Source organism: Camelina sativa, chromosome 17 (genome assembly GCF_030686135.1).
Source record: "Camelina sativa cultivar CO46 ecotype springtype chromosome 17, ASM3068613v1".
Taxonomy (NCBI): Eukaryota; Viridiplantae; Streptophyta; class Magnoliopsida; order Brassicales; family Brassicaceae; genus Camelina; species Camelina sativa.
Window position 1 is genome coordinate 19,919,119 of NC_141896.1, and position 19,479 is coordinate 19,938,597.

Here is a 19,479-nt window from a genome sequence, read left to right on the forward strand (position 1 = left end):
GTCATGACCAGCTTTCTTTATGGGTTGAGAAATGTCTCTACGAACAAGATTCATGCCCTATATGGCTATATCTCGTTGCACTCATACACCACTTAATAAAGAACTTATCACATACGCTATAGCTTATCAGTGAGGGTGTAAATGTGGACTATAAAAGGCCTAAGCGTGAAAGCGTCAGTCAGTGTAACATCTTACCGACATAAAAAAACACACTCAATTAACAAACGGGGTAAAAATCCAATAATGAAAGTTTGGTGTCAAATGTATTAATAGTTAGAAAATATGAGGATTAAACTGTAAAATTGAGTAAAGATGTATAATATGATGATGATATGTTGTTATGTGGTCGCGTCTCAGAAAGGTTAGCGACGGTGTGTTAACTTGTAAAGTTGTAAATCGTTTCTCTTCTCCTGGACATAGTCGTGTTTCTGAGTTTCCCCCAAACAACTACAAATTTGTAAGAATCAAAATATCAGTTTCGGCAATCGAGAGAAGGAACAATTCTAGAATATGGTGAGTTTTACGCTTTACCGATTTCGATTCCACTCACAATTTTGTTTCTTCCTTTTTTATTTTTCTACGCAATCATACAAAATTTCTAGGGTTATCACTTCAATTCAAAAAAAAAAACAATCCGTGATTTTGGAGACTTTTTTGGTTACAAACAATTCTGATTATGATGATCATTAGCTTATAGACATCTCTGTTTTTGGTCTCTCAATTTTGATTTTTGATTATTCAATATTAGTTTAAGCTCGAAATGGTTTTGTTGATCATAGGATGAAAGAGATCGAGAAACTCGTGTTTCTCATGGTGATTCGGATGCTGGTAATGTCGTTGTTGATCAAAGTATAAAAGATACTGGAGAAGAAGATTCTACCTTATGTGATAGCTTTGTTGAAGAGAACAAAACACTGGAATCCGCAGCAGAACAACAACAAAAGCGCGGTAAATATTTTTTCTACGACACGCCGCTATCTGAGGAAACAGGGGTTTGGATACCTGTTTCAGTCCCGCCCATGTTAGAACCTGATCACGAGGAGTGGTCAAGAGGTCTTAGTTTCAATGGTGGTTACTTCCCCGAGGGAGATATGGGATGGAACCAGATATTTGATGAAGACAAGGAGTTAACTATGTGGGATGTCATAGTGGATATGTTGCTTGCAGCTCGTGGTAAAGCGAGTGCTCTTAGTTCAGGCAACCTTGAGAGATGTGGCATTAATTTTTTGTCCGGGCATCTTCTTGAACAAGCTTGGCAAGAGATGGCTCATACTCTCACTGAGGCTAACTTTGGTAATGCGAGAGAGATTCTGGAGACTGAGCCACCTAAATGGTTACCGGATAGCGCTGCTTCTGCTTGTATGCTGTGTAGTGTGAGGTTTCATCCGATTATGTGTTCCCGTCATCATTGTCGATATTGTGGTGGAATATTCTGTAGGGACTGTTCTAAAGGAAGAAGCTTGGTTCCTGCAAAGTTTCGTGTTTCAGATCCTCAAAGGGTTTGTGATGTGTGTTTTGTGAGGTTGGAGTCTGTGCAGCCTTATTTGATGGACCAAGTTAGTCCTGCTGCTCAGTTGCCAACCCATGACTTGACAGATCTTAGTACGTTGAGGTCTTGGGTGAATTTTCCTTGGGCACAATCCATGGAGTATGAGATTTATAAGGCGACTAACACTATTCGGGGTTATATAACCAAGGTGAGATTTTGTGGGTTCTGAGCTCACTCTCAACTTTTATAATTTGTGAGCATTCTTAAATGTCAACTATGTCACTGTGTTAATAGGCCAACTAACCTCTGTCCGTGAAATCCAGAATTCTAATAGTGTCTTTGATTTGAAAATTTCTCGTCAGGTTGGTTCTTCGAGAACTGAGAGGTCGATCCCAGATGCTATTTTAAGACAAGCAAAAGGTCTTGCAGTAATCACTGTTGCCAGAGTTGGAGTTATGGTTACATATAAAATTGGGACTGGACTTGTGATTGCTCGTAGAGATGATGGCTCCTGGTCTCCACCCTCCGCCATCTCTTCATTTGGTTTGGGATGGGGTGCTCAGGTAACATAGCTCTTTTTTTTAGTAATTCGTAGATATTGCAAACACTGCTTGGTCTATATTCTCATCATTCACCTGTAGGCGGGAGGAGAGTTCATAGACTTTATTATCGTTCTGAGAACTCGTGAAGCCATTCAAACGTTTGGGAGTAACACCCATCTTGTTGTTGGAGCTGGTTTAAGCGCTGCAGTTGGTTTGACTGGACGAGCAGTTGAAGCAGATATCCGAGCAGGTAGCGGTGGATATGCTGCTTGCTATACCTACAGCTGCAGCAAAGGTAACCATAAGAATATGATTCATGTGTCTCTGGCCAAAAAATTTTAGTAGGTTAATTGATGGTTTTTAGACTTCTTCCCTTCCATGTCTAAAACGAGATTTCATGGGATACTATTAAAAAGTCGTTTTTGAAACCTAGCCTCATAAGTCATAACCAGTCCTATGAGTTTTTTGGTTGCATAAACCTTACTTAAACTGCCATTAAATGAACAGGTGCATTTGTCGGCTGCTCGCTTGAAGGAAGCATCTTCACGACACGTACAAGTGAGAACTCACGGTTCTACGGGAGCCAGTCCTTATCTGCACCTGACATCCTCCTTGGCTCTTTGCCAAGACCACCAGCTGCTGCTTCTCTTTACCGTGCGCTTGGCGATCTGTATCAGAAGATGGGGAGGTGATTTTAACACAGTTGAAGGGAATTTGTAATTCTGACTTTAATGATGGGAAAGTTCTTGACCTGGAAAATTTCTTGTTGGTGTGCAGTGAAACTGTTCCGTCTCCGGCAATTCCTCCGTTGTCTGAAGACTAAACTTGTTGAGTTGGCTTCATCTCTTTGGAAGAATGACAACAATCTTGTATATATATTCATGCAATTCTTGAATGTACATAGTTTATGGAGGTTTGGATAGTTTGTGTTTTTTTTTGTAAATAAACATACATTATGATATATATGAAATTATAAATTGTTCTGGAATGAAAGTTACTTGTTTCAAACTTAGCCACTGCCTTAGAGTTTTGAGATTTCAAGGCCAGAAACAGGTTTACAAGAACCACAGACCCAGAAGAAACATTAATTTCTCAATCTCTCTCCCATTTTGTTATTAGTATCTTACATAGATCGAACGCTTGTGTGAGCTTCACAGAGTTTTAAGACCAACACATCCCAGTAAAGAGCTGAAGATGCTTATTCGTATCAAACTCTGAACTAGTCTTTAACTATGTTACTTTAGCTTGAAGAATTCATCTTAATTCCATTTCATTTGGCAACTTTCTTCTTCCTCAGAAGATCTTCCACTTGGAGCTCGTTGATCTTAGCAGCAAGAATGAAGTCGTTTTCCGTCAAACCACCTGTTGCAAGAGAATCCGATATCACTTAGTCTGCACTTGCAACTTATAAAGTTCACAAAGAAAATAGTTGTTGATGAGAGGCTTCTTAAGGTTCAGGCAATTGATAAGATTCACATCTTCATATCAGCAACAGAGACCATGATTCTCACCTATCGCATGTGTCCATATCTCGATTTTCACATTATTCCAGCCAACCAGATGCAAATCTGGGTGATGACCTGCATCATACCGGTCCATGCATAAGACAAAAGAGTAAGAGATCTTCCTTGAGCTATCTTATTTTAATCGTATTCAGAAGGGGTCACAGAACACTTGTGATGTATTTACCTTCTGATTCAGCGACATCAGCTACACGTTTGAAGAAATCTAGCCCCTTTGTAAAACTTTTCACTGTCCATGACCGATGCAGCTTTAATGTATCACTGTCATTGGCCAAATCCCATCCAGCAACCTGTGTAAAAGGAATAATTGAGGAGGGGTGCATACTATAGATCTCACCTGCCATAACAAGAAGTACAAACGTATTACCTTTTGAAGTAGGTCTTGGGCACTTTGTTCGGTCATGGGGCGCAGATCCTTCGCATTGCATGGCACACACTTTTTGGCTAATAAATCTACAACAAAAATATAAAACAGAGCGAAAAGAATACCATATTAATAACCAAGTTACACATGGTTTAGGAGTTTTTGGCTACAAATATGCTGAAGAATATAAATATCAAATCCATCTTTTAACCAATTGGGTGAAGAAGTTGTTTATGAGGGCAGCAACAAGGATATCATAGCAATATATCAAAAGTTTAGAAACAACATGACAAAAAAAGTTGGAACTTACTGCAAGACACCAGAAAACTACTTTAGCTAGTAGGGATATGAGAATGATGATACTGAAACTTGAATTGATCTAGTGTACCACATTAGAAGAGTGACACTTGTTTGAAACTTATACTTCCTTAATCATCTTGCCTCTAATTCACCACGGACTTATCTAAAGTAGAGATGGGAAGAGGCTAAGGGGTCCTTAATAGAAGTTGTTCTAATATTACAGAGGTGAGTTGACATCAGTTGCTGGTTTTACATTATAGAAAAAGCTTAGGATGCCTAGTATGGTTTCTCTATAAGAGGACCTATGTTCTCCACATAGGATACAGAACTCAATCGATTGGATACACATATATATGTATATATCAAACCTCTACAAACACAAGTACTACCAAGCATGTACATCATGTAACGATTCAGTCAAAACAAGTAAAATCTTGATTCAAATATCAAGTTGTAAAGCAATGGAATGACTAATTTTGTACCTTCTAGGGAGCAAAATGTTCTAACTCCAGAAGCAGAACCAACACCATCTTGTGACATCTTACTTGTCCAATGAACAAAGCTGCAAAGAAATTGCAAATTCATATTTACATGCCAGGAATTGTGTAAATCCCTTACAAACTTTTCCTTTATAGAACATTACCAAATGGAGAATAACATCAAATTCACCAATAGATACGATCAAAACTCAGGGTACACAAGAAGTACTGGGTTTTAAACAAATCAGTGAATGTTATTTCACATCTTGAGAATTCAAACGCACAACAAGAACAACAATCTTAAAGATGAAAACATACATATCAAAACCCAGAGTATAATCACAACCCAAGTATCAAAATCCGTCCTTTTCCCACTATTCCTAACCAAAACCAAAAAAAGATTCACAGAAGTATTACAATCCATATCAAATCATTACCGTTTGTGACGTCCGTACAGATTATGCAATACTGATGCAGCAGGTGGAACCTGAAAGTATCAGTCACCAAAGACAAAAATTTGAGAGGTTAACAACACGCAAATCCTGATATAAATGCACAAATACATACATACACGAACAAAGAGAGATAACTGGGGTAACCTGTGTTCTAGAGATTGAGAAAAGTTTAGGCAGCAAAAGCCGACTCATTGGTGCCGCTAGTAGTTGCGGAAACGGAACAGAGACTTGTGAGAATTTTTGTGAAAGTGAGGGGGTTAAATGTTACAATTCATAAATTTACAGTTAAATTTGTAAGAATCCAAAACATATGGGTGCTAACATGTGAAAACGTTGACGCGCGTCTGTTTTAAAGCCGCTTTTTTGCTTCTAAAGTATTCCTAATTAGGGTGTGAATAGGATGATCGAATATATATATATAAAGACTATAGATTAAAGATTAGAAACAAAGAAAAAAAATATTCCTCAGAAGTGTGGTTGCGAACTCTGAAGTGTTTGGGGTTTGGTATCTACAGAAAAAAGAGATACAAACTGCTTCTATGGTGAGAAACTGTAATGATATTATCACCTTGGATTTGTATCTCTACTTATCTCAATCATCTTCATCTTTGGATTCTGCTGAACTTGCTATTTCTAATTATAAATTTTGGGTTTCTGCCAAAACCCTACTAGAGAGGTTACTTTTGATTTGAAACCGCATCCTTTCGATTTTTTTTTTGTAATAATGATATTCTTTCTTAACCCTATAGTTTCTGAATTGATGCTATTTCGTACAATTAATTCTGTCTCTTGCATGTCTGTAAATTTTTCTAGTATTTGTTGATTTGCAGTTTCTGGTCTTCTTGTTATATTTGCTGCTTTTGATTACATACAATTTATCTGTCTTGATGCTGATGTGAATGATGATGATGATGATATTCACTGTCTTATTTCTTGATACATGCAGTAAAAAAAAAGCTGGTTGATATACTATTTTAATTGACCATGGGTGAGAATGGGGAGAATCATTCAGTTTCTAAAGAGAGTAATTCAAAGAAGGTTGACAGTAAAAATCATTCCGGTATTGCCAAGAGTGATCTTTGGACTGATGGGATTATTTGCGCCTTTGAATTTATCCGAGGCCCCAAAAAACATGTTGATTCGAAACATCCGGACAAAAGCAGCTTGAAGCAAGAAGATGGACTCACCAAACATACTTCCCCTGGTCATCATCATAACCCGTTTGTTGATTCGTCTCCAGTCGATATATCAAGGTCAAGGTCGGTACCTTCTTTGGATTTGAATCCAACCGGACAAGTTGAGAGATACGAGGGGAGTCATTGGGTACCTATTGGTTGGACTAGAATCTCTGAACTTGTTCAAATGGTTCAAGTCAATGCGGAGTGGCCTAACCTCGAGTTAATGGATGAAGAAGAGGATGTCCCTGTTACTGATTTAGCTGCTCCTTATTGGGAACGACCAGGTGGCCCAACGTGGTGGTGTCACATGGCTGCTGGACATTCGTTTGTTGAGGGATGGCTTAAATGTGCTACATGGTTGCATCCTGCCATTAGTCTCGCTTTGAGGGATGAAAGTAAGCTCATAAGTGAACGCATGAGACACCTTCTATATGAGGTATATATGTCCCTTGTTCCCTATCCAAATACAATGCAAGTTGAGTATCTAGATTCAACCACATGACATAAAACTAATTCCACATGGATCATAGTGGTTCTAGATAGGATAAAACATGTGTGATGGTCTCTTAACACAGTAAAGTTTTTGACTTAGTGTTACTTGAGATGGATTATTACAGTTGTTTAATCATGTTTAGTGTATTTTTTCTTGGATGTTTTGTCTAATTTCCATTCTGGTTTATTTTGTTAGGTTCCAGTGAGGGTTGCTGGGGGTTTATTGTTTGAGCTCTTAGGACAATCAGTCGGTGATCCAGTAATCAGTGAGGATGATGTACCCGTTGTTTTCCGTTCTTGGCAAGCGAAGAACTTTTTGGTATCTGTGATGCACATAAAAGGAAATGTGTCGAACACTAATGTCCTTGGCATCACCGAAGTAGAGGTTCGTTCAAAAAGTCTCAAAATATTCCAAGTGTTTAAGCTTAGGCCTGCAATATGGATATACTGACATGCGTTTTTTTTTTATCTTTGTCTTTACATGATAGGAGTTGCTCTATGCAGGAGGTTATAATGTACCAAGGACAGTTCACGAAGTTATAGCGCACTTGGCTTGCCGTCTTTCTCGATGGGATGATAGGTGACGAGAATTATCTGGTTTATCTTTTCTTTGATTAACACTTTTGGGAGAGTATCTAACAAGATCTTTTTGTTTTCCATTGATTGGTGATAGATTATTCCGTAAATCTATATTTGGTGCAGCCGATGAAATCGAATTGAAGTTTATGAACAGGTTCTTACAGATACATATCCATTTTTTGTGAACAATACATATTTTAGTAACAAATACTATCTTTTCTTGTTATTAGGAGAAACCATGAGGATTTGAATCTTTTCAGTATCATTCTCAACCAAGAGATCAGAAAATTATCAAGACAGGTCATCTTCTCTTCAGTGTAGCTTAACTCAATACAAATTAAATTAAAGATTGGTTTTAAGTTGGAAAGGCCTTTGTTGATGTTATAATCGAGACTTAATGTTTACATGTGGGACAAACTGAACTATAGTCATGAACATGAAGTCTCTGTTTTCTGATGGCAGGTCATCCGAGTGAAGTGGTCACTACACGCAAGAGAGGAGATTATCTTTGAGCTTCTTCAGCATCTGAGGGGAAACATACCTCGACATTTGTTAGAGGGTTTGAGGAAGAACACGAGAGAAATGCTGGAGGAACAAGAAGCCGTCCGTGGACGTCTCTTCACAATTCAAGACGTCATGCAAAGCAGTGTTCGCGCTTGGTTACAGGTTCTTCCTACAATGAACAAAATTATCATCGTATGATTACTCATTGATCTAGCATAATGGATCTTTTTGCTAAAACCGCAATTTTCACTTTCAGGACAAAAGCCTACGAGTAAGCCACAACTTAGCTGTCTTTGGAGGATGTGGTCTTGTGCTTACTATAATTGTAGGACTTTTTGGGATCAATGTTGATGGTATCCCTGGGGCACAGAACTCGCCTTATGCGTTTCTTCTGTTCACTGGCCTTATGTTTCTCCTTGGATTTGTTTTGATTGTGATTGGTCTGCTATACTTGGGGCTTAAACCGCCCATCACAGAAGAGCAAGTGGAAGTTAGAAAGTTGGAGCTACAAGATGTCGTCAAAATATTTCAACATGAAGCAGAGACTCATGCCCAACTCCGGAGAAACAACCTCTCTCCAACGGCCGGAGATATGTTTGATGCTGATTATATTCTCATCCAGTAAACAAACTCATAATCAGTTTTTTTATTGATAATACTAATCTAAGATTATACATGTCAGTTGCCTTCTTGTTGCATAAAAGACACGTAAAATAGTCTGAATCATTGAGATAACATTGCTCATAAGACGAGGTCTCTGTTGAATGTGCTATCATCTTTCTCGCCACCATTTGACCATATGTTCATGTACTCCATATGATGCAAGCCAAATACAAAGCAGAGGCCGAACTTGCTGTTAGGTTTGCTCTAAAAAGTTTGCAAGCAAACCAAAGGGTTGCCTAATATCACAAACTAATGTTGTGTGCTGCTTTGAAACAAAAGATGACTGCTGTGTGATTGTAATGTTCCATAATTCTAGACCCATCATATGGGGCAAATAATTCAGTCACCGCATGATGTTTATATAGAAGTCATAAAGACTAGTGATTTCGTTTGTCTTTTTAGACGGTGGACTTCTTGTCTTCTTGACTTAGATGAGAAGGATACATTTCATTTCTGAATTATTATATGAGTCATTAACAAAGAATTTTATTTTGGTTACCATTATTCATAAACCCAAAAACAAACCAAAATGCGGACTGAGTTTGGAAAATGTATGGTTATGGCATCATGAACATTACTCAAAGAGAGAGAGAGGGAGAGAAAAAAACTAGTTGTTCACAATGACTGTCTTTATGAACTCCATAACTGTTGTAGCTAGCTGACTTAGATGTTCGTGATAACAATGATCAGCTCCTTCAACAATCTCCAGCTTGTGGTTGGGTATGATCTTCTCAAACGCCTTGGCATCTTCCAGAGGTATTACCTCATCAGCCGATCCATAAACTGTCAAGACCCTGCCATCATTACAATCAATCATGGTTTGTTCATATCCCAAACATGCGATATGAGTTAAAAGAAAAACGCAGCGAAGACCTCACCTGCATTCTTTGTCAATCTTGAGGCAAATTTCATGCATATTAGTGTTTAACCTTTCCATTAAGCTCTCCTTGGTAACACGATAGTCGATAACCTTTATATTACGCCATTCTGTAACAACAGACCAGCGCATCGATAAAGACAGTACTAGATAACTGATCTGAGACAGTACAGTAAAAGTAATGAGCCATAACAGTACGGCAGTACCTTCCCTAGCATCAATGAATCCTTGTTGCTTAATTCTTTCCAAATAATTTTCCCCAAGACGCCTTACTAAGTCTTTCTTCATATCAGAATATCCAGTGAGATTGATTACACTGCTGATATCGTGATACTTGGAGGCATAAACAAGGACCACATTACCACCTATGCAATGTCAAAATAGTTTCTTGGAATGTCAGATTCACTCGTTCCGTGAATCCGTTGCTCGAGGCAGAGAAATATCAAACAGTTCTAATTACCTTTACTGTGGCCAAGAATGATAGGAACCACTCGGTTCATGTTAGTGAAGTATTGGATAACAGAACGTAGATCATCAGCTTCATAGTTGTAGTTACCAAAATAGAAACTGCCTTCACTCTCTCTGCAACAATAGAAGCACCACAAACCCCTCAAGATCAAAACTAACTATGCAAAACAAATGATAAAGTAAGCAAAGCAAGCAAGAGAAAACATACCCATTCCCAGAGAAATCAAAACGGAAAGCGCTAATCCCTTCTTTTTCTATAGCAGCAGCAACATATTTGATGATTGGGTCATTCTACATAGTTTCATAAGCCAAAGGACAAGTTAGTTCTATGTAGAACTCCTACCAACATAGGCTACCCATGAAGTCTTATCAACAGATTTGAAGTTTGTCCTCAACATCATTCATATTGATTACAATCAAGATTCACCCATTATCTAACTCCATGTGTCAGTATGTTTCTAGCTATTCTAAAAGGCAAAACCTTTTAATCAAAATAAACCAAAACTAACCTTGTTTGATAGACAGCCATGGCACAAGACAACAATTTCAGTAGAACCAGTATCATGAAGCAGACCCACCAGCTTCTCGTTGTTGCTGTTAGGAATCACAATCTTTTGTAGTGTACTAGTAGCAGCTGAGCTTCCCTGAGACGAATCCATACTACTCAACTTGTTTGCTTTGTTGCAGGAGAGGAAAAAGGGGAACAATAATTGCAATTTATTGTAAAAAAAGAGCTGTCCTGTCATTGTTTTCTTTCCATGTCTGGATGACAGGAACTTTAAATTGTCAATTATTGAAAAAAGACCTTTCATTGTTGTCGAGTGATGATAGTAATGGATAAGATTTTTAATTAATTTCAAACTCTATGAAGAAAAGCCTAAATAATAACAGTATTTGAGCTATATGATTTTGATTTGTGATGTTCATCAAGACCCTGCTCATTGGTATCCTGCTAGTTTAGTGACAAATCCATATATATTTGATTGCCATATTAACAAAAATAATATTGACATATAACACAGTTTCGTGCAAGTCTCATGTGCTGCAGCAAGAGCGCTTTATTAACGAAGAAATTTACTTTGGTTACCATTATTCTTAAACCTGAAAACAAACCAAATTGCGGACTGAGTGTGGAAAATGTATTACGCATCATGAACATTACTTTAAAGGGAGAAAAAGAAAAAGAAAAAACTAGTTGGTCACAATGACTGTCTTTATGAACTCCAAAACTGTTGTACCTAGTTGACTTAGAAGTTTGGTATAACAATGATCAGCTCCTTCCACAACCTCCAGCTTGTGGTTGGGTATGATCTTCGCAAACTCCTTGGCATCTTCCAGGGGTATAACCTCATCCGCGGATCCATGAACCGTCAAGACCCTGCCATAATTACAATTAATCATACGTAGTTTGTTTATTATATCCAAACATGCGATATGACTTAGAGAGAACTCAGCTATCCAAACCTGCATTCTTTGTGAATCTTGAGACCAGCTTCATGCATATCAGTGTTCAACCTCTCCATTAAGCTCTCCTCGGTAACACGATACCCGGAGTTTCCTGTAAAATACCAGTCACATTAATTAATGAAGACAAGTAGAGTGCTGATATGACACAGTAGAGGAAGACCAAAGGAGTGATAACAGTCAACCTACCTTCTTGAACATCAATGAATCCTTGTTGCTTAACTATTTCCAAAAAATCTTCCCCAAGACGCTCTCCTATGCCTTTCTTTAGATCATATCGTCCCGAAAGATTGATTACATTGGGGATATCGTGGTACTTGGAGGCATAGACGAGGACCACATCACCTCCTATATATGCAATGTCAAAATAAGTTAAAGAGTTTCTTGCAAATGTCCCCTTGTATGAATGAATCCGTGGCTCGAGGCAGAAAATGAAACAGTGATCCTTTGACCTAGTTACCTTTACTGTGGCCGAGAATGATAGGAACCACACGGTTCATGTTAGTGAAGTATCGGATAACAGAATGTAGATCATCAGCTTCGTAGTTGTAGTTACCAAAATAGAAACTGCCTTCACTCTCTCTGCAACAATGGAAGCACCACAAACCCCCACAAGATCAAAACTAACTATGCAAAACAAATGATAAAGTAAGCAAAGCAAGCAAGAGAAAACATACCCATTCCCAGAGAAATCAAAACGGAAAGCGCTGATCCCTTCTTTCTCTATAGCAGTAGCAACAGTTTTCATGACTGGGTCATTCTGCATATAATAAGCCAAATGACAAGTTAATTCATATATAACTCATACCAACATGAAGAGTCCACATCTATGAATTCCCCATATTAAAATTTATCAAAGAATAGACCTGTTGGTGTCAGTAGTGTATATATATAACCTTCGACTAAAACAATTTAAACACCTTTGAAGTCTTATGATCTAATTGGCAAAAAAGCAAACAGCTTGAAGAAGTCAAATTGGCATCAATCAACAGATTTGAAGTTTACCCTAAACATTCATATTGATTACACAATCCAGATTCACCCATTATTACCTAACTATATGTGTAAAAAAAAAAGACAAAAGAAAGATACAAAACAACTAAAAGATGCCTAGCTATTTTTAAAGGCACAATTACACAAACTGATCAATAAATTAGGCAAACCACATGTAAGTTTCAAAACACAACGGAACTCGGAAGTCGGAACTGATCCCAAGTGTCAGAGTCTCAGTCACGACCCACAAGAGATGAGAAGAAGAAAGAGTAAAAAGCAAAACTTAACTAACCTTGTTAGATCGATAGCCATGGCACAAGACCACAATTTCAGTAGAACCAGTATCATGAAGCAGACCCACCAGCTTCTCGTTGTTGCTGTTCGGAATCACAATCTTCTGTAGTGTACTAGTAGCAGCTGAGCTTCCCTGAGATGAATCCATTTTTCAGCTTGTTTGTTTTTGCTTTGTAATGTTGCCAGGACATTTTATCTGAAGAAGGGGTTGTTGTTGACTAATAAGTGTGGGAAAAATGGGGTAAATTTGAACAAATCATAAGTTGTTGTATTAGTATAAAAATTAATAAAATATATGGGGGCGATTATGTAAAACAAATGAGACAAGACTGTATATGATGCTGAAGCGCGTCTAACAAAAGCTACGTTTGGGTTTTTTCTTTTGAAGCATTTCTCCTTTAAGAGAGAGAGAGCTCTGTTTTTGATTTCGATTTGGCATCAAAGAGGAAAGAGACGAACACTGCTCCAATGGTTAGATTCTTTTCTCTCCTAATTATTTTACGCTTCTTTCAATTTATTTTATTTTTTTGTCGAATTTTTCTTAGGGTTTTGTGCAAAAAAACGAAGATTATGCTTAAGTTAGATTTCTCAATGAGTTGATTTCGTTTTCCCTCGTAACACCTCTTTTGCTTCGGGACTAGAACGTGATTTGAATGAATTGAACGTGATTCTGTTCTTTGATTTGAAACTGGCTTCGCTTGATATTATTAGATTCAATCTCTTTATCTCCAAAAAACCAATTGATGCAAAGTAGCAGTGCCAAGTTTGGTAGCTTCAGACTTTTGAAACTTCATGATTGTTACTTTAGGGTTTGAATCAGTTGTGCCGTATATGAGTTGGATCTGCTTGATCTTCTTTTATTTATTGAATCTGTCTTTTTTGAATAAGGTGTGTATACCTTTAGTGAAATCAAACTTTGATATAATTGATGATTGTAATTAATATTCATCTCTATCTGCTTAACATTCATTGCACTTTTTTTCATTGGGTGAGTTATATATCTAAGTAGGGAAATGGTTGTTGGGTGTCACATAAGATAGACCTGGCAAAATGATTGTTTTCTTTGATTCAGTTATCGTGGCACTGTATTATTGTTAGCTGCAGACACTGTATTTTTCATGATTATAATCTGTTCCTTTTCACTTCCTGATGTGTGTAGGCGGATCCTGAACTAGAAGCTATTAGACAGAGGAGAATGCAAGAGCTTATGGCTCGACAAGGCTTGGTAAAATTTCTTAATATACCTTAACTGATATCTGTTTTCCTTCTCAAATAACTTGTTTCCCTTTTAACTAAACTGCATAATTTTGCAGGGTAAGCAGGGTGGTAATCAGCCGAATCCAGAGCAAGAGAAACAACAGGATGATGCTAGAAGGTGTGTATCCTTGTGTTTTAGTTTGGCATGTATATATGATTTTCTTCGGTTTAGAATTCTGTGTTTGAACTAACGTATTCTCTGATTGGAACATTCTCGTGTAGGGAAGCTGATGAACGTAGACAAATGATGCTTAGTCAAATATTGTCTTCCCAAGCCCGAGAGAGAAGTAAGTCCCATCTAATATGTCTTGGGAGTTCATCTAGTTACTCTCCCTTGTTCCTTCATCATGTCATCAATATGATCATCTTCCAAAGCTCGAGGGAGACACAATATTGTCTTTATATATCTTTGATGCTTTTTTTTCTTCTTTTTTTTTTTTTTTTTATTTCTCTATAGTTGCTCGAATTGCCCTGGTAAAACCTGAGAAAGCTAGAGGTGTAGAGGATGTTATTTTGAGGGCTGCTCAAATGGGACAGATTGTTGAAAAGGTAAAGATCCAGACGCTTTTCCATTTCGTATTTCATAATTCTTAGGTATCATCTGGTTTTATCCAAGTGTCACTGAGTCTGCATGAGTGTTATGCATCTACTAAGAGTTATTGAAATACTCTGTTTGCTTTACAGGTTTCTGAGGAACGGCTTATAACACTGTTGGAACAAATAAACAGCCAAACTGCCAAACAAACGAAAGTCACGGTACAGTCTACACAATCCTCAAAACACACAAAACCAGGTCTTGCCTTAACCATCAATGTCATTGAGTTTTAAGTTTATCTCGGATGTGTTAACAGATCCATAGGCGCCGTGGGGTGGATGACGATTAGGAAGAAGAATATTATGCTGTACTCTGAACATCTATGGGGGATCTCACTGTCGAGTGTGCGTTCACTACTTAAAAGCTACTGTTAAATATGTTTATTGTGAGTGAATCTTTAATGATTTTCTTCTAGATGCTTGGGATGAGATTAAAGTAAAACTGAAACTCTGCATTTTTTTTCTTTGGCATTTCGTCTGTGAACTATCTTCATCTTATGATGCTCTCTTCTCGCATTGCCTGCTATGATTTGAATATTATTAGAAAGAAAAACGATTCTGTTCTATTTTCTACTTCGCATATTTTTGATGTTATTGCTACTAATTCTTGATTTGCTCAAGTTATTTTGTGGATAATAGTTCATGCTCTAATTTCAACTTCTAGTGGTAGTGAAGGATTGATTGTAGCCTACTTCAGCATTATAAGTAACGCCTTAGTTTAAGCCCTGTTGTACATTGAGTACAAAGAGAAATGTTAGTTTTGATTTTCAAAATACAGTGAGAAATATAAAATGCTCTTAGTAGTTAGCTTTGACACTCAAAGTAGTTAGCTGTTACTTCAAATAATTAAAGAAAGGGGACATTATTGTAACCAACGTAGATGAATGCAAATGTAAGACTTGGTCACTCAAAACAAATGAAGAAATTAATTATGTAGACACATCTACTTTACTATTTATTTACCACTCCAAAAAAAAAAAAAAAGACTGCTTTGACACTCAAAAGTTGTTGTTCCTTCATAGAATCGTAGAGAAAAAGGCGACGTCGTCGTGATGTATATATCTCCTCTTCAAAAAGTTTATATTTTTGAAATGATTTTCTTCGAGAATCAATGAATTGTTTAAATGAAAAAATTTAACCATTCGCTAAACCATCTTTTCGCGTTGTCGTAGACTTATATCAGTTATATGACGCAGTTCTGCAATGATGAAGACGTGCCTATTTTGAAAAACGTAATTAAAAAAAAAAAAAAGACAATTAAACAACATTTTATGTAAAGTGTGTTACGGTCCGTACAATTATCCGATTAATAAAAATTGTTCATCTAAGTGATTAGAAAACGACATTAGTGGAGTGGATATTGAAACTTTATATTACGAATTCAATTAAGCCTAAACGTTGACTTTTGACTTATGAATTCTACACTCATTGATTTCTTATTTAAATTTCCTATTACTTCATTTTTTATTTTTGTCGGCTTCTCTTTGGCCTTTGTGATATTCATATGTATCTCATACAAAAATATAGCATAAATGAATGTAACACTACCCGTTTGTTGATAATGCTATTTAAAAATATATATATATATATATATATATATATATTTATTAGATCATATATAAACAATTCAAAATCAATCAACAATTTCGAATTTTTAGGACAGTCGATGGTTAATTAGAAGGAGAAACGTATGTTCCTGAACGGTAAGGACATCACTGTAATTGTTTTTTCTCATTGTTTTGACGAAATTAAGGATAAGCAAAAAACCAAAAATACTTAGTGATGACAGACCTATCAAACAACTAGATATTTTAACTTTTATGTTAACTCATAAATTGAAAGATTGCCATTACCAATAACAATACATATTACCAAACACAATACCTGCTCTGATCGTCGAAACATTCATAATTTTAGTGTCACACTCACACTCAACTAAGAAGAATTGACATGAGTGGTTCTTTTGTCTTTTCTTTTCTTGTCAAACTGACATGACTTAGTTCAAAGTTTATACTTTCATTTTTAGTTATATAATTGAAACTGAAACTGTATAGGTTGGATGAGTCGATAGAGCTTTATTAAAACTAAAGGTATCACACGACATACATAGATGATTGAATGTGAAAATGTATTTAATTTATGGTAAGGAATTGATCATTCAACCTATCAGAAATCTTGGTGATGTGTTTTTTTTTTTCTGACAACAAGAGAACAAGATTGGATCAAACAAGCCAATACGAAGGAACAATGTTTACTTAGGTAATTAAGTGCGGAACTGTGCAAACTTGTCGCGCAAGATTATTCGTTTTACCATTCTGAGATTGAGGGACGTAGACTCCTCTTTATCCGCCTGTATGTCCTCCAGATAAGGCATAAAAGCTGGCCACTCAGAAGGCAAAGACACCATCTTCACTAAGTCGGAGCAGTCGGTGAGAAAGACGACAGATTGGTTATCTGTCCTAATCATGCAACGCATAGCCTAGATAAAGACCTCAATCTTGGCATGGAGAGGGGAAAGATTACAGCGAAGGTTGGCAGCTCCTATAGTAGGGATATCACTCCAGGGCGACGTGCAAAATCATCCTCTACCGCTTGGTGATGTGTTGTAATAGATTAATTAGTTATTTATGTAACTAAAAATAGTAAAATGCACATGTTTATCTAGAAAACAATTCAGATATAATATGATTTTAGATTAATAAAATTCGTTTAAGTTCTTTATGATTACAGTATAGAGTTTAAATTTATAGGGTAATATAAGCAGTAATTTGTAGGTGAAATTTTTAAGAGAAAGCGACAACCATGCACCCTTTTACTTGTACAAGTGTCTCCGAACTTTACCTATCAATTAATCTCATACTATTTTAAAAATTTTATATGATAATAATCTATTATGGAGTTTTTAATTATCCAAAGTTTTCTAGAAAGAATTTCTATTTATTTTATAATAACTAAAAAACTCAAACGTCTAATTGACTTATCAAACACCTAGACTTTAGGTGTATTATTGTAAAACTTTTCTTGGTTTATCATAAATAAGTAATCGACAAAATATAATTAGAAATGCTATTAGTGCTTTAGCATTGTTTAACTCCGATAACAAAAAAAAAAAGCGAGTGAATGAAGCTTTTTTTGGTTAATATCCAAGAAGTTGAACCTATTCCCACCTGAACACTTTTGGTAAAGAATATGTTCTTTTTTTGGTTTAAGCCTTTAAAGGTTATTTACTTAGTTGTACTGCAAAATATAACACACACAAATTAGTAGGTTCGACCAACTCTCACATCGTGAATTTCAAGCGGTAATTATAGAATTTTAAAGTAACTAATATCATTTTAATTAAACGAACACAAATTCGTGACAAAAATAGTATCGAGCGGTGATTAATAAGAAACCATGCATGGATCCCAATTATATAAAATGACATAGGGCTTCGCTCATCATTTAACATAAAGGGAAAAGAAGAACACACACATGACCAATGGCGGACGACTTTGCTGACCCTAATAAATACTCTGCCATTTGTCTCCACGTCTTCATTAACTTTTAGTACTCCTCTGTTTCATAATATAGGCATGTTTAGACAAGTATTTTTGTTTCATAATATAGGATGTTTCCAATTTTCTATGCAACTTTTAGCTTAAATCTATATTTTATATTATGTAGTCTTATCTCTGATTAGTTAAATTGTTTAAAAGTAACTTTTTCGTAATATGTGTGTTTTAACTAAAACATCCTATATTTTGAAACGGATAAAGTATGTTTTTCAAACATTACTAATGCAATCATATGGTCAGTATATTTATGTTTTCTGAATTCCAAATACTGGTAAGATCCAATCATTTGAATATATACGAATATTAGTTGCTATAATATATATATTGGTCAGTATGATCATTATATATATATATATATATATTTCGTTTCTCTATGTTTTTCTTTCAATGCTATATATGATCAGATTTTTTTTCTGCTATATCAGGATTGGACTAAATCTTTTAAGACTTATCTTATTGAAGTAATTTATAAAGCTAAGGAAAGTGTGAACTTATTGCTTTGAAGGACGTTGAATGTTCATAAAGCAAGCGGTCATCGTTGACTTTGAATCAACAACAATAATGTAGCTCCAAAGCAAGGAGTATATATCTAACTAAAGCCCTTATTTAAACATGAAAGAGATTAGTTAGCTTCTTTTTTATGGAGGTTCTTTGTAGTGAAAAAAAAAAACGAAAAAGGTTATATAAAAATTAAGTGTTCTAGGGAGAGGGTAAATTAGTGGAGACTTTTGTATTTTTTGGGTTAAATATTCACTCGTTTTGTGTGTTTATGCATAATTAATATATGATTCGTTATAATTCACCAAGAAAGTTTGCTTTTGACGAGTGCAAAGATGTTGGAAGTAGATGTATAATGTCTACATTGCTTTATACATTTAACTTCTATTTTATCTTTATTTTTAATATCCATCAGTAGGACTTTTACGTAAGTATACTTTTTAAATATATAATGCATTTGCATAGACCACAATTTCTGATAATGTCCAATCGATTGTTACTAAAGGACATGATGGCTATTTAAATTTGTTATACAAAACACCATATGGTGATGATGATCATGTCTACTACGTTAAGAGGATGTACCTATGTCTGTCAAACGCGAGTTTTCTATTTTACTTTTATGTTAAGTCAAAACCATATTAATAGTGAATTCTAATAACGTACATACTTTTAAGAAAAAACTATTCATCGCCGCAAACCAAATGTATGTTTACAAGACAAAAAAAAAACAAATAAGATATCAAAAGTTTCATTGCTATTATTATTACGACTAGGTTTCAGAAAATATTTTTAGAAAAAAAAAAAAAAATTTAAAATTTAAAATTATATATTATGAAATTATTTAAATGTAACAGAATAGTTTGAATACATAAACTGCTACTAAAAACACAATCATCAAAATGAAAA

The 19,479-nt window shown here is 35.8% G+C and overlaps 6 protein-coding genes across 11 annotated transcripts; 3 read left to right on the forward strand and 3 right to left on the reverse strand.

The window, feature by feature from the left end:
* The first annotated feature begins 296 nt into the window (after positions 1-296).
* Positions 297-3,024, forward strand: LOC104757319 (uncharacterized). Its single transcript, XM_010480050.3, has 6 exons — positions 297-513; positions 780-1,697; positions 1,852-2,052; positions 2,131-2,326; positions 2,539-2,719; positions 2,809-3,024. Exons 1-6 carry the CDS (start codon positions 511-513, stop codon positions 2,852-2,854), a joined length of 1,545 nt encoding a protein of 514 aa, XP_010478352.1. The 5' UTR covers positions 297-510; the 3' UTR covers positions 2,855-3,024.
* LOC104757318 (pterin-4-alpha-carbinolamine dehydratase 2, mitochondrial) lies at positions 2,888-5,534 on the reverse strand. Its single transcript, XM_010480049.3, has 7 exons — positions 5,297-5,534; positions 5,135-5,184; positions 4,701-4,780; positions 3,922-4,007; positions 3,721-3,844; positions 3,543-3,611; positions 2,888-3,393 (listed from the first exon to the last, which is right to left on the reverse strand). The coding sequence occupies exons 1-7, from the start codon at positions 5,342-5,344 to the stop codon at positions 3,302-3,304; spliced, it is 549 nt and encodes a 182-aa protein (XP_010478351.1). The 5' UTR covers positions 5,345-5,534; the 3' UTR covers positions 2,888-3,301.
* Positions 5,529-8,692, forward strand: LOC104757320 (uncharacterized). Of its 2 annotated transcripts, none has more exons than XM_010480051.2 (8): positions 5,529-5,694; positions 6,099-6,766; positions 7,019-7,207; positions 7,311-7,402; positions 7,496-7,555; positions 7,632-7,701; positions 7,864-8,067; positions 8,162-8,692. In XM_010480051.2, exons 2-8 carry the CDS (start codon positions 6,137-6,139, stop codon positions 8,528-8,530), a joined length of 1,614 nt encoding a protein of 537 aa, XP_010478353.1. In that variant the 5' UTR covers positions 5,529-5,694; positions 6,099-6,136; the 3' UTR covers positions 8,531-8,692. The 2 variants fall into 2 exon arrangements, with proteins under 2 accessions (XP_010478353.1, XP_010478354.1); XM_010480052.3 differs by having other exon boundaries at positions 5,555-5,704.
* Positions 8,693-9,034: 342 nt separating this feature from the next.
* LOC104757323 (uncharacterized) lies at positions 9,035-10,756 on the reverse strand. 3 transcript variants are annotated; one of them, XM_010480057.3, is made up of 6 exons: positions 10,423-10,747; positions 10,122-10,204; positions 9,906-10,027; positions 9,652-9,810; positions 9,447-9,555; positions 9,035-9,362 (listed from the first exon to the last, which is right to left on the reverse strand). In XM_010480057.3, the coding sequence occupies exons 1-6, from the start codon at positions 10,723-10,725 to the stop codon at positions 9,176-9,178; spliced, it is 963 nt and encodes a 320-aa protein (XP_010478359.2). In that variant the 5' UTR covers positions 10,726-10,747; the 3' UTR covers positions 9,035-9,175. The 3 variants fall into 3 exon arrangements, with proteins under 3 accessions (XP_010478359.2, XP_087352293.1, XP_010478358.2); XM_087496167.1 differs by having other exon boundaries at positions 9,035-9,351; positions 10,423-10,736; XM_010480056.3 differs by having other exon boundaries at positions 9,447-9,810; positions 10,423-10,756.
* A 37-nt stretch (positions 10,757-10,793) lies between these two features.
* Positions 10,794-12,980, reverse strand: LOC104757322 (uncharacterized). 2 transcript variants are annotated; one of them, XM_010480055.2, is made up of 7 exons: positions 12,663-12,869; positions 12,055-12,137; positions 11,838-11,959; positions 11,567-11,725; positions 11,378-11,471; positions 11,152-11,291; positions 10,794-11,014 (listed from the first exon to the last, which is right to left on the reverse strand). In XM_010480055.2, the coding sequence occupies exons 1-7, from the start codon at positions 12,810-12,812 to the stop codon at positions 10,905-10,907; spliced, it is 858 nt and encodes a 285-aa protein (XP_010478357.1). In that variant the 5' UTR covers positions 12,813-12,869; the 3' UTR covers positions 10,794-10,904. The 2 variants fall into 2 exon arrangements, with proteins under 2 accessions (XP_010478357.1, XP_019094633.1); XM_019239088.2 differs by having other exon boundaries at positions 10,954-11,291; positions 12,663-12,980.
* Positions 12,981-12,999: 19 nt separating this feature from the next.
* On the forward strand, positions 13,000-15,081 carry LOC104757324 (uncharacterized). Of its 2 annotated transcripts, none has more exons than XM_010480058.3 (7): positions 13,000-13,135; positions 13,824-13,889; positions 13,978-14,039; positions 14,144-14,208; positions 14,379-14,470; positions 14,606-14,677; positions 14,773-15,081. In XM_010480058.3, exons 1-7 carry the CDS (start codon positions 13,133-13,135, stop codon positions 14,803-14,805), a joined length of 393 nt encoding a protein of 130 aa, XP_010478360.1. In that variant the 5' UTR covers positions 13,000-13,132; the 3' UTR covers positions 14,806-15,081. The 2 variants fall into 2 exon arrangements, with proteins under 2 accessions (XP_010478360.1, XP_087352294.1); XM_087496168.1 differs by having other exon boundaries at positions 13,029-13,355; positions 13,437-13,889.
* The last annotated feature ends 4,398 nt before the right edge of the window (positions 15,082-19,479 follow it).

Excerpts from the sequence above, each read along its gene's own strand:
- LOC104757319 (XM_010480050.3), top strand. Across the intron at positions 2,053-2,130 it reads GTTTGGGATGGGGTGCTCAG|GCGGGAGGAGAGTTCATAGA; the intron begins GTAACATAGCTC and ends ATTCACCTGTAG. Across the intron at positions 2,720-2,808 it reads CTGTATCAGAAGATGGGGAG|TGAAACTGTTCCGTCTCCGG; the intron begins GTGATTTTAACA and ends GTTGGTGTGCAG.
- LOC104757318 (XM_010480049.3), bottom strand. The coding sequence starts at position 5,344 with ATGAGTCGGCTTTTGCTGCCTAAACTTTTCTCAATCTCTAGAACACAG. Across the intron at positions 5,185-5,296 it reads TCTCAATCTCTAGAACACAG|GTTCCACCTGCTGCATCAGT; the intron begins GTTACCCCAGTT and ends TGATACTTTCAG. Across the intron at positions 3,845-3,921 it reads CCCAAGACCTACTTCAAAAG|GTTGCTGGATGGGATTTGGC; the intron begins GTAATACGTTTG and ends CCTTTTACACAG.
- LOC104757320 (XM_010480051.2), top strand. The coding sequence starts at position 6,137 with ATGGGTGAGAATGGGGAGAATCATTCAGTTTCTAAAGAGAGTAATTCA. Across the intron at positions 6,767-7,018 it reads TGAGACACCTTCTATATGAG|GTTCCAGTGAGGGTTGCTGG; the intron begins GTATATATGTCC and ends TTATTTTGTTAG. Across the intron at positions 7,403-7,495 it reads CTTTCTCGATGGGATGATAG|ATTATTCCGTAAATCTATAT; the intron begins GTGACGAGAATT and ends GATTGGTGATAG.
- LOC104757323 (XM_010480056.3), bottom strand. The coding sequence starts at position 10,725 with ATGAAAGGTCTTTTTTCAATAATTGACAATTTAAAGTTCCTGTCATCC. Across the intron at positions 10,205-10,422 it reads ATGGCTGTCTATCAAACAAG|AATGACCCAATCATCAAATA; the intron begins GTTAGTTTTGGT and ends GAAACTATGTAG. Across the intron at positions 10,028-10,121 it reads TTTGATTTCTCTGGGAATGG|AGAGAGTGAAGGCAGTTTCT; the intron begins GTATGTTTTCTC and ends CTATTGTTGCAG.
- LOC104757322 (XM_010480055.2), bottom strand. The coding sequence starts at position 12,812 with ATGGATTCATCTCAGGGAAGCTCAGCTGCTACTAGTACACTACAGAAG. Across the intron at positions 11,472-11,566 it reads ATTCATTGATGTTCAAGAAG|GAAACTCCGGGTATCGTGTT; the intron begins GTAGGTTGACTG and ends GGTATTTTACAG. Across the intron at positions 11,015-11,151 it reads CAAACTTCTAAGTCAACTAG|GTTTAAGAATAATGGTAACC; the intron begins GTACAACAGTTT and ends GTTTGTTTTCAG.
- LOC104757324 (XM_010480058.3), top strand. Across the intron at positions 14,209-14,378 it reads TTCCCAAGCCCGAGAGAGAA|TTGCTCGAATTGCCCTGGTA; the intron begins GTAAGTCCCATC and ends ATTTCTCTATAG. Across the intron at positions 14,678-14,772 it reads CCAAACAAACGAAAGTCACG|ATCCATAGGCGCCGTGGGGT; the intron begins GTACAGTCTACA and ends ATGTGTTAACAG.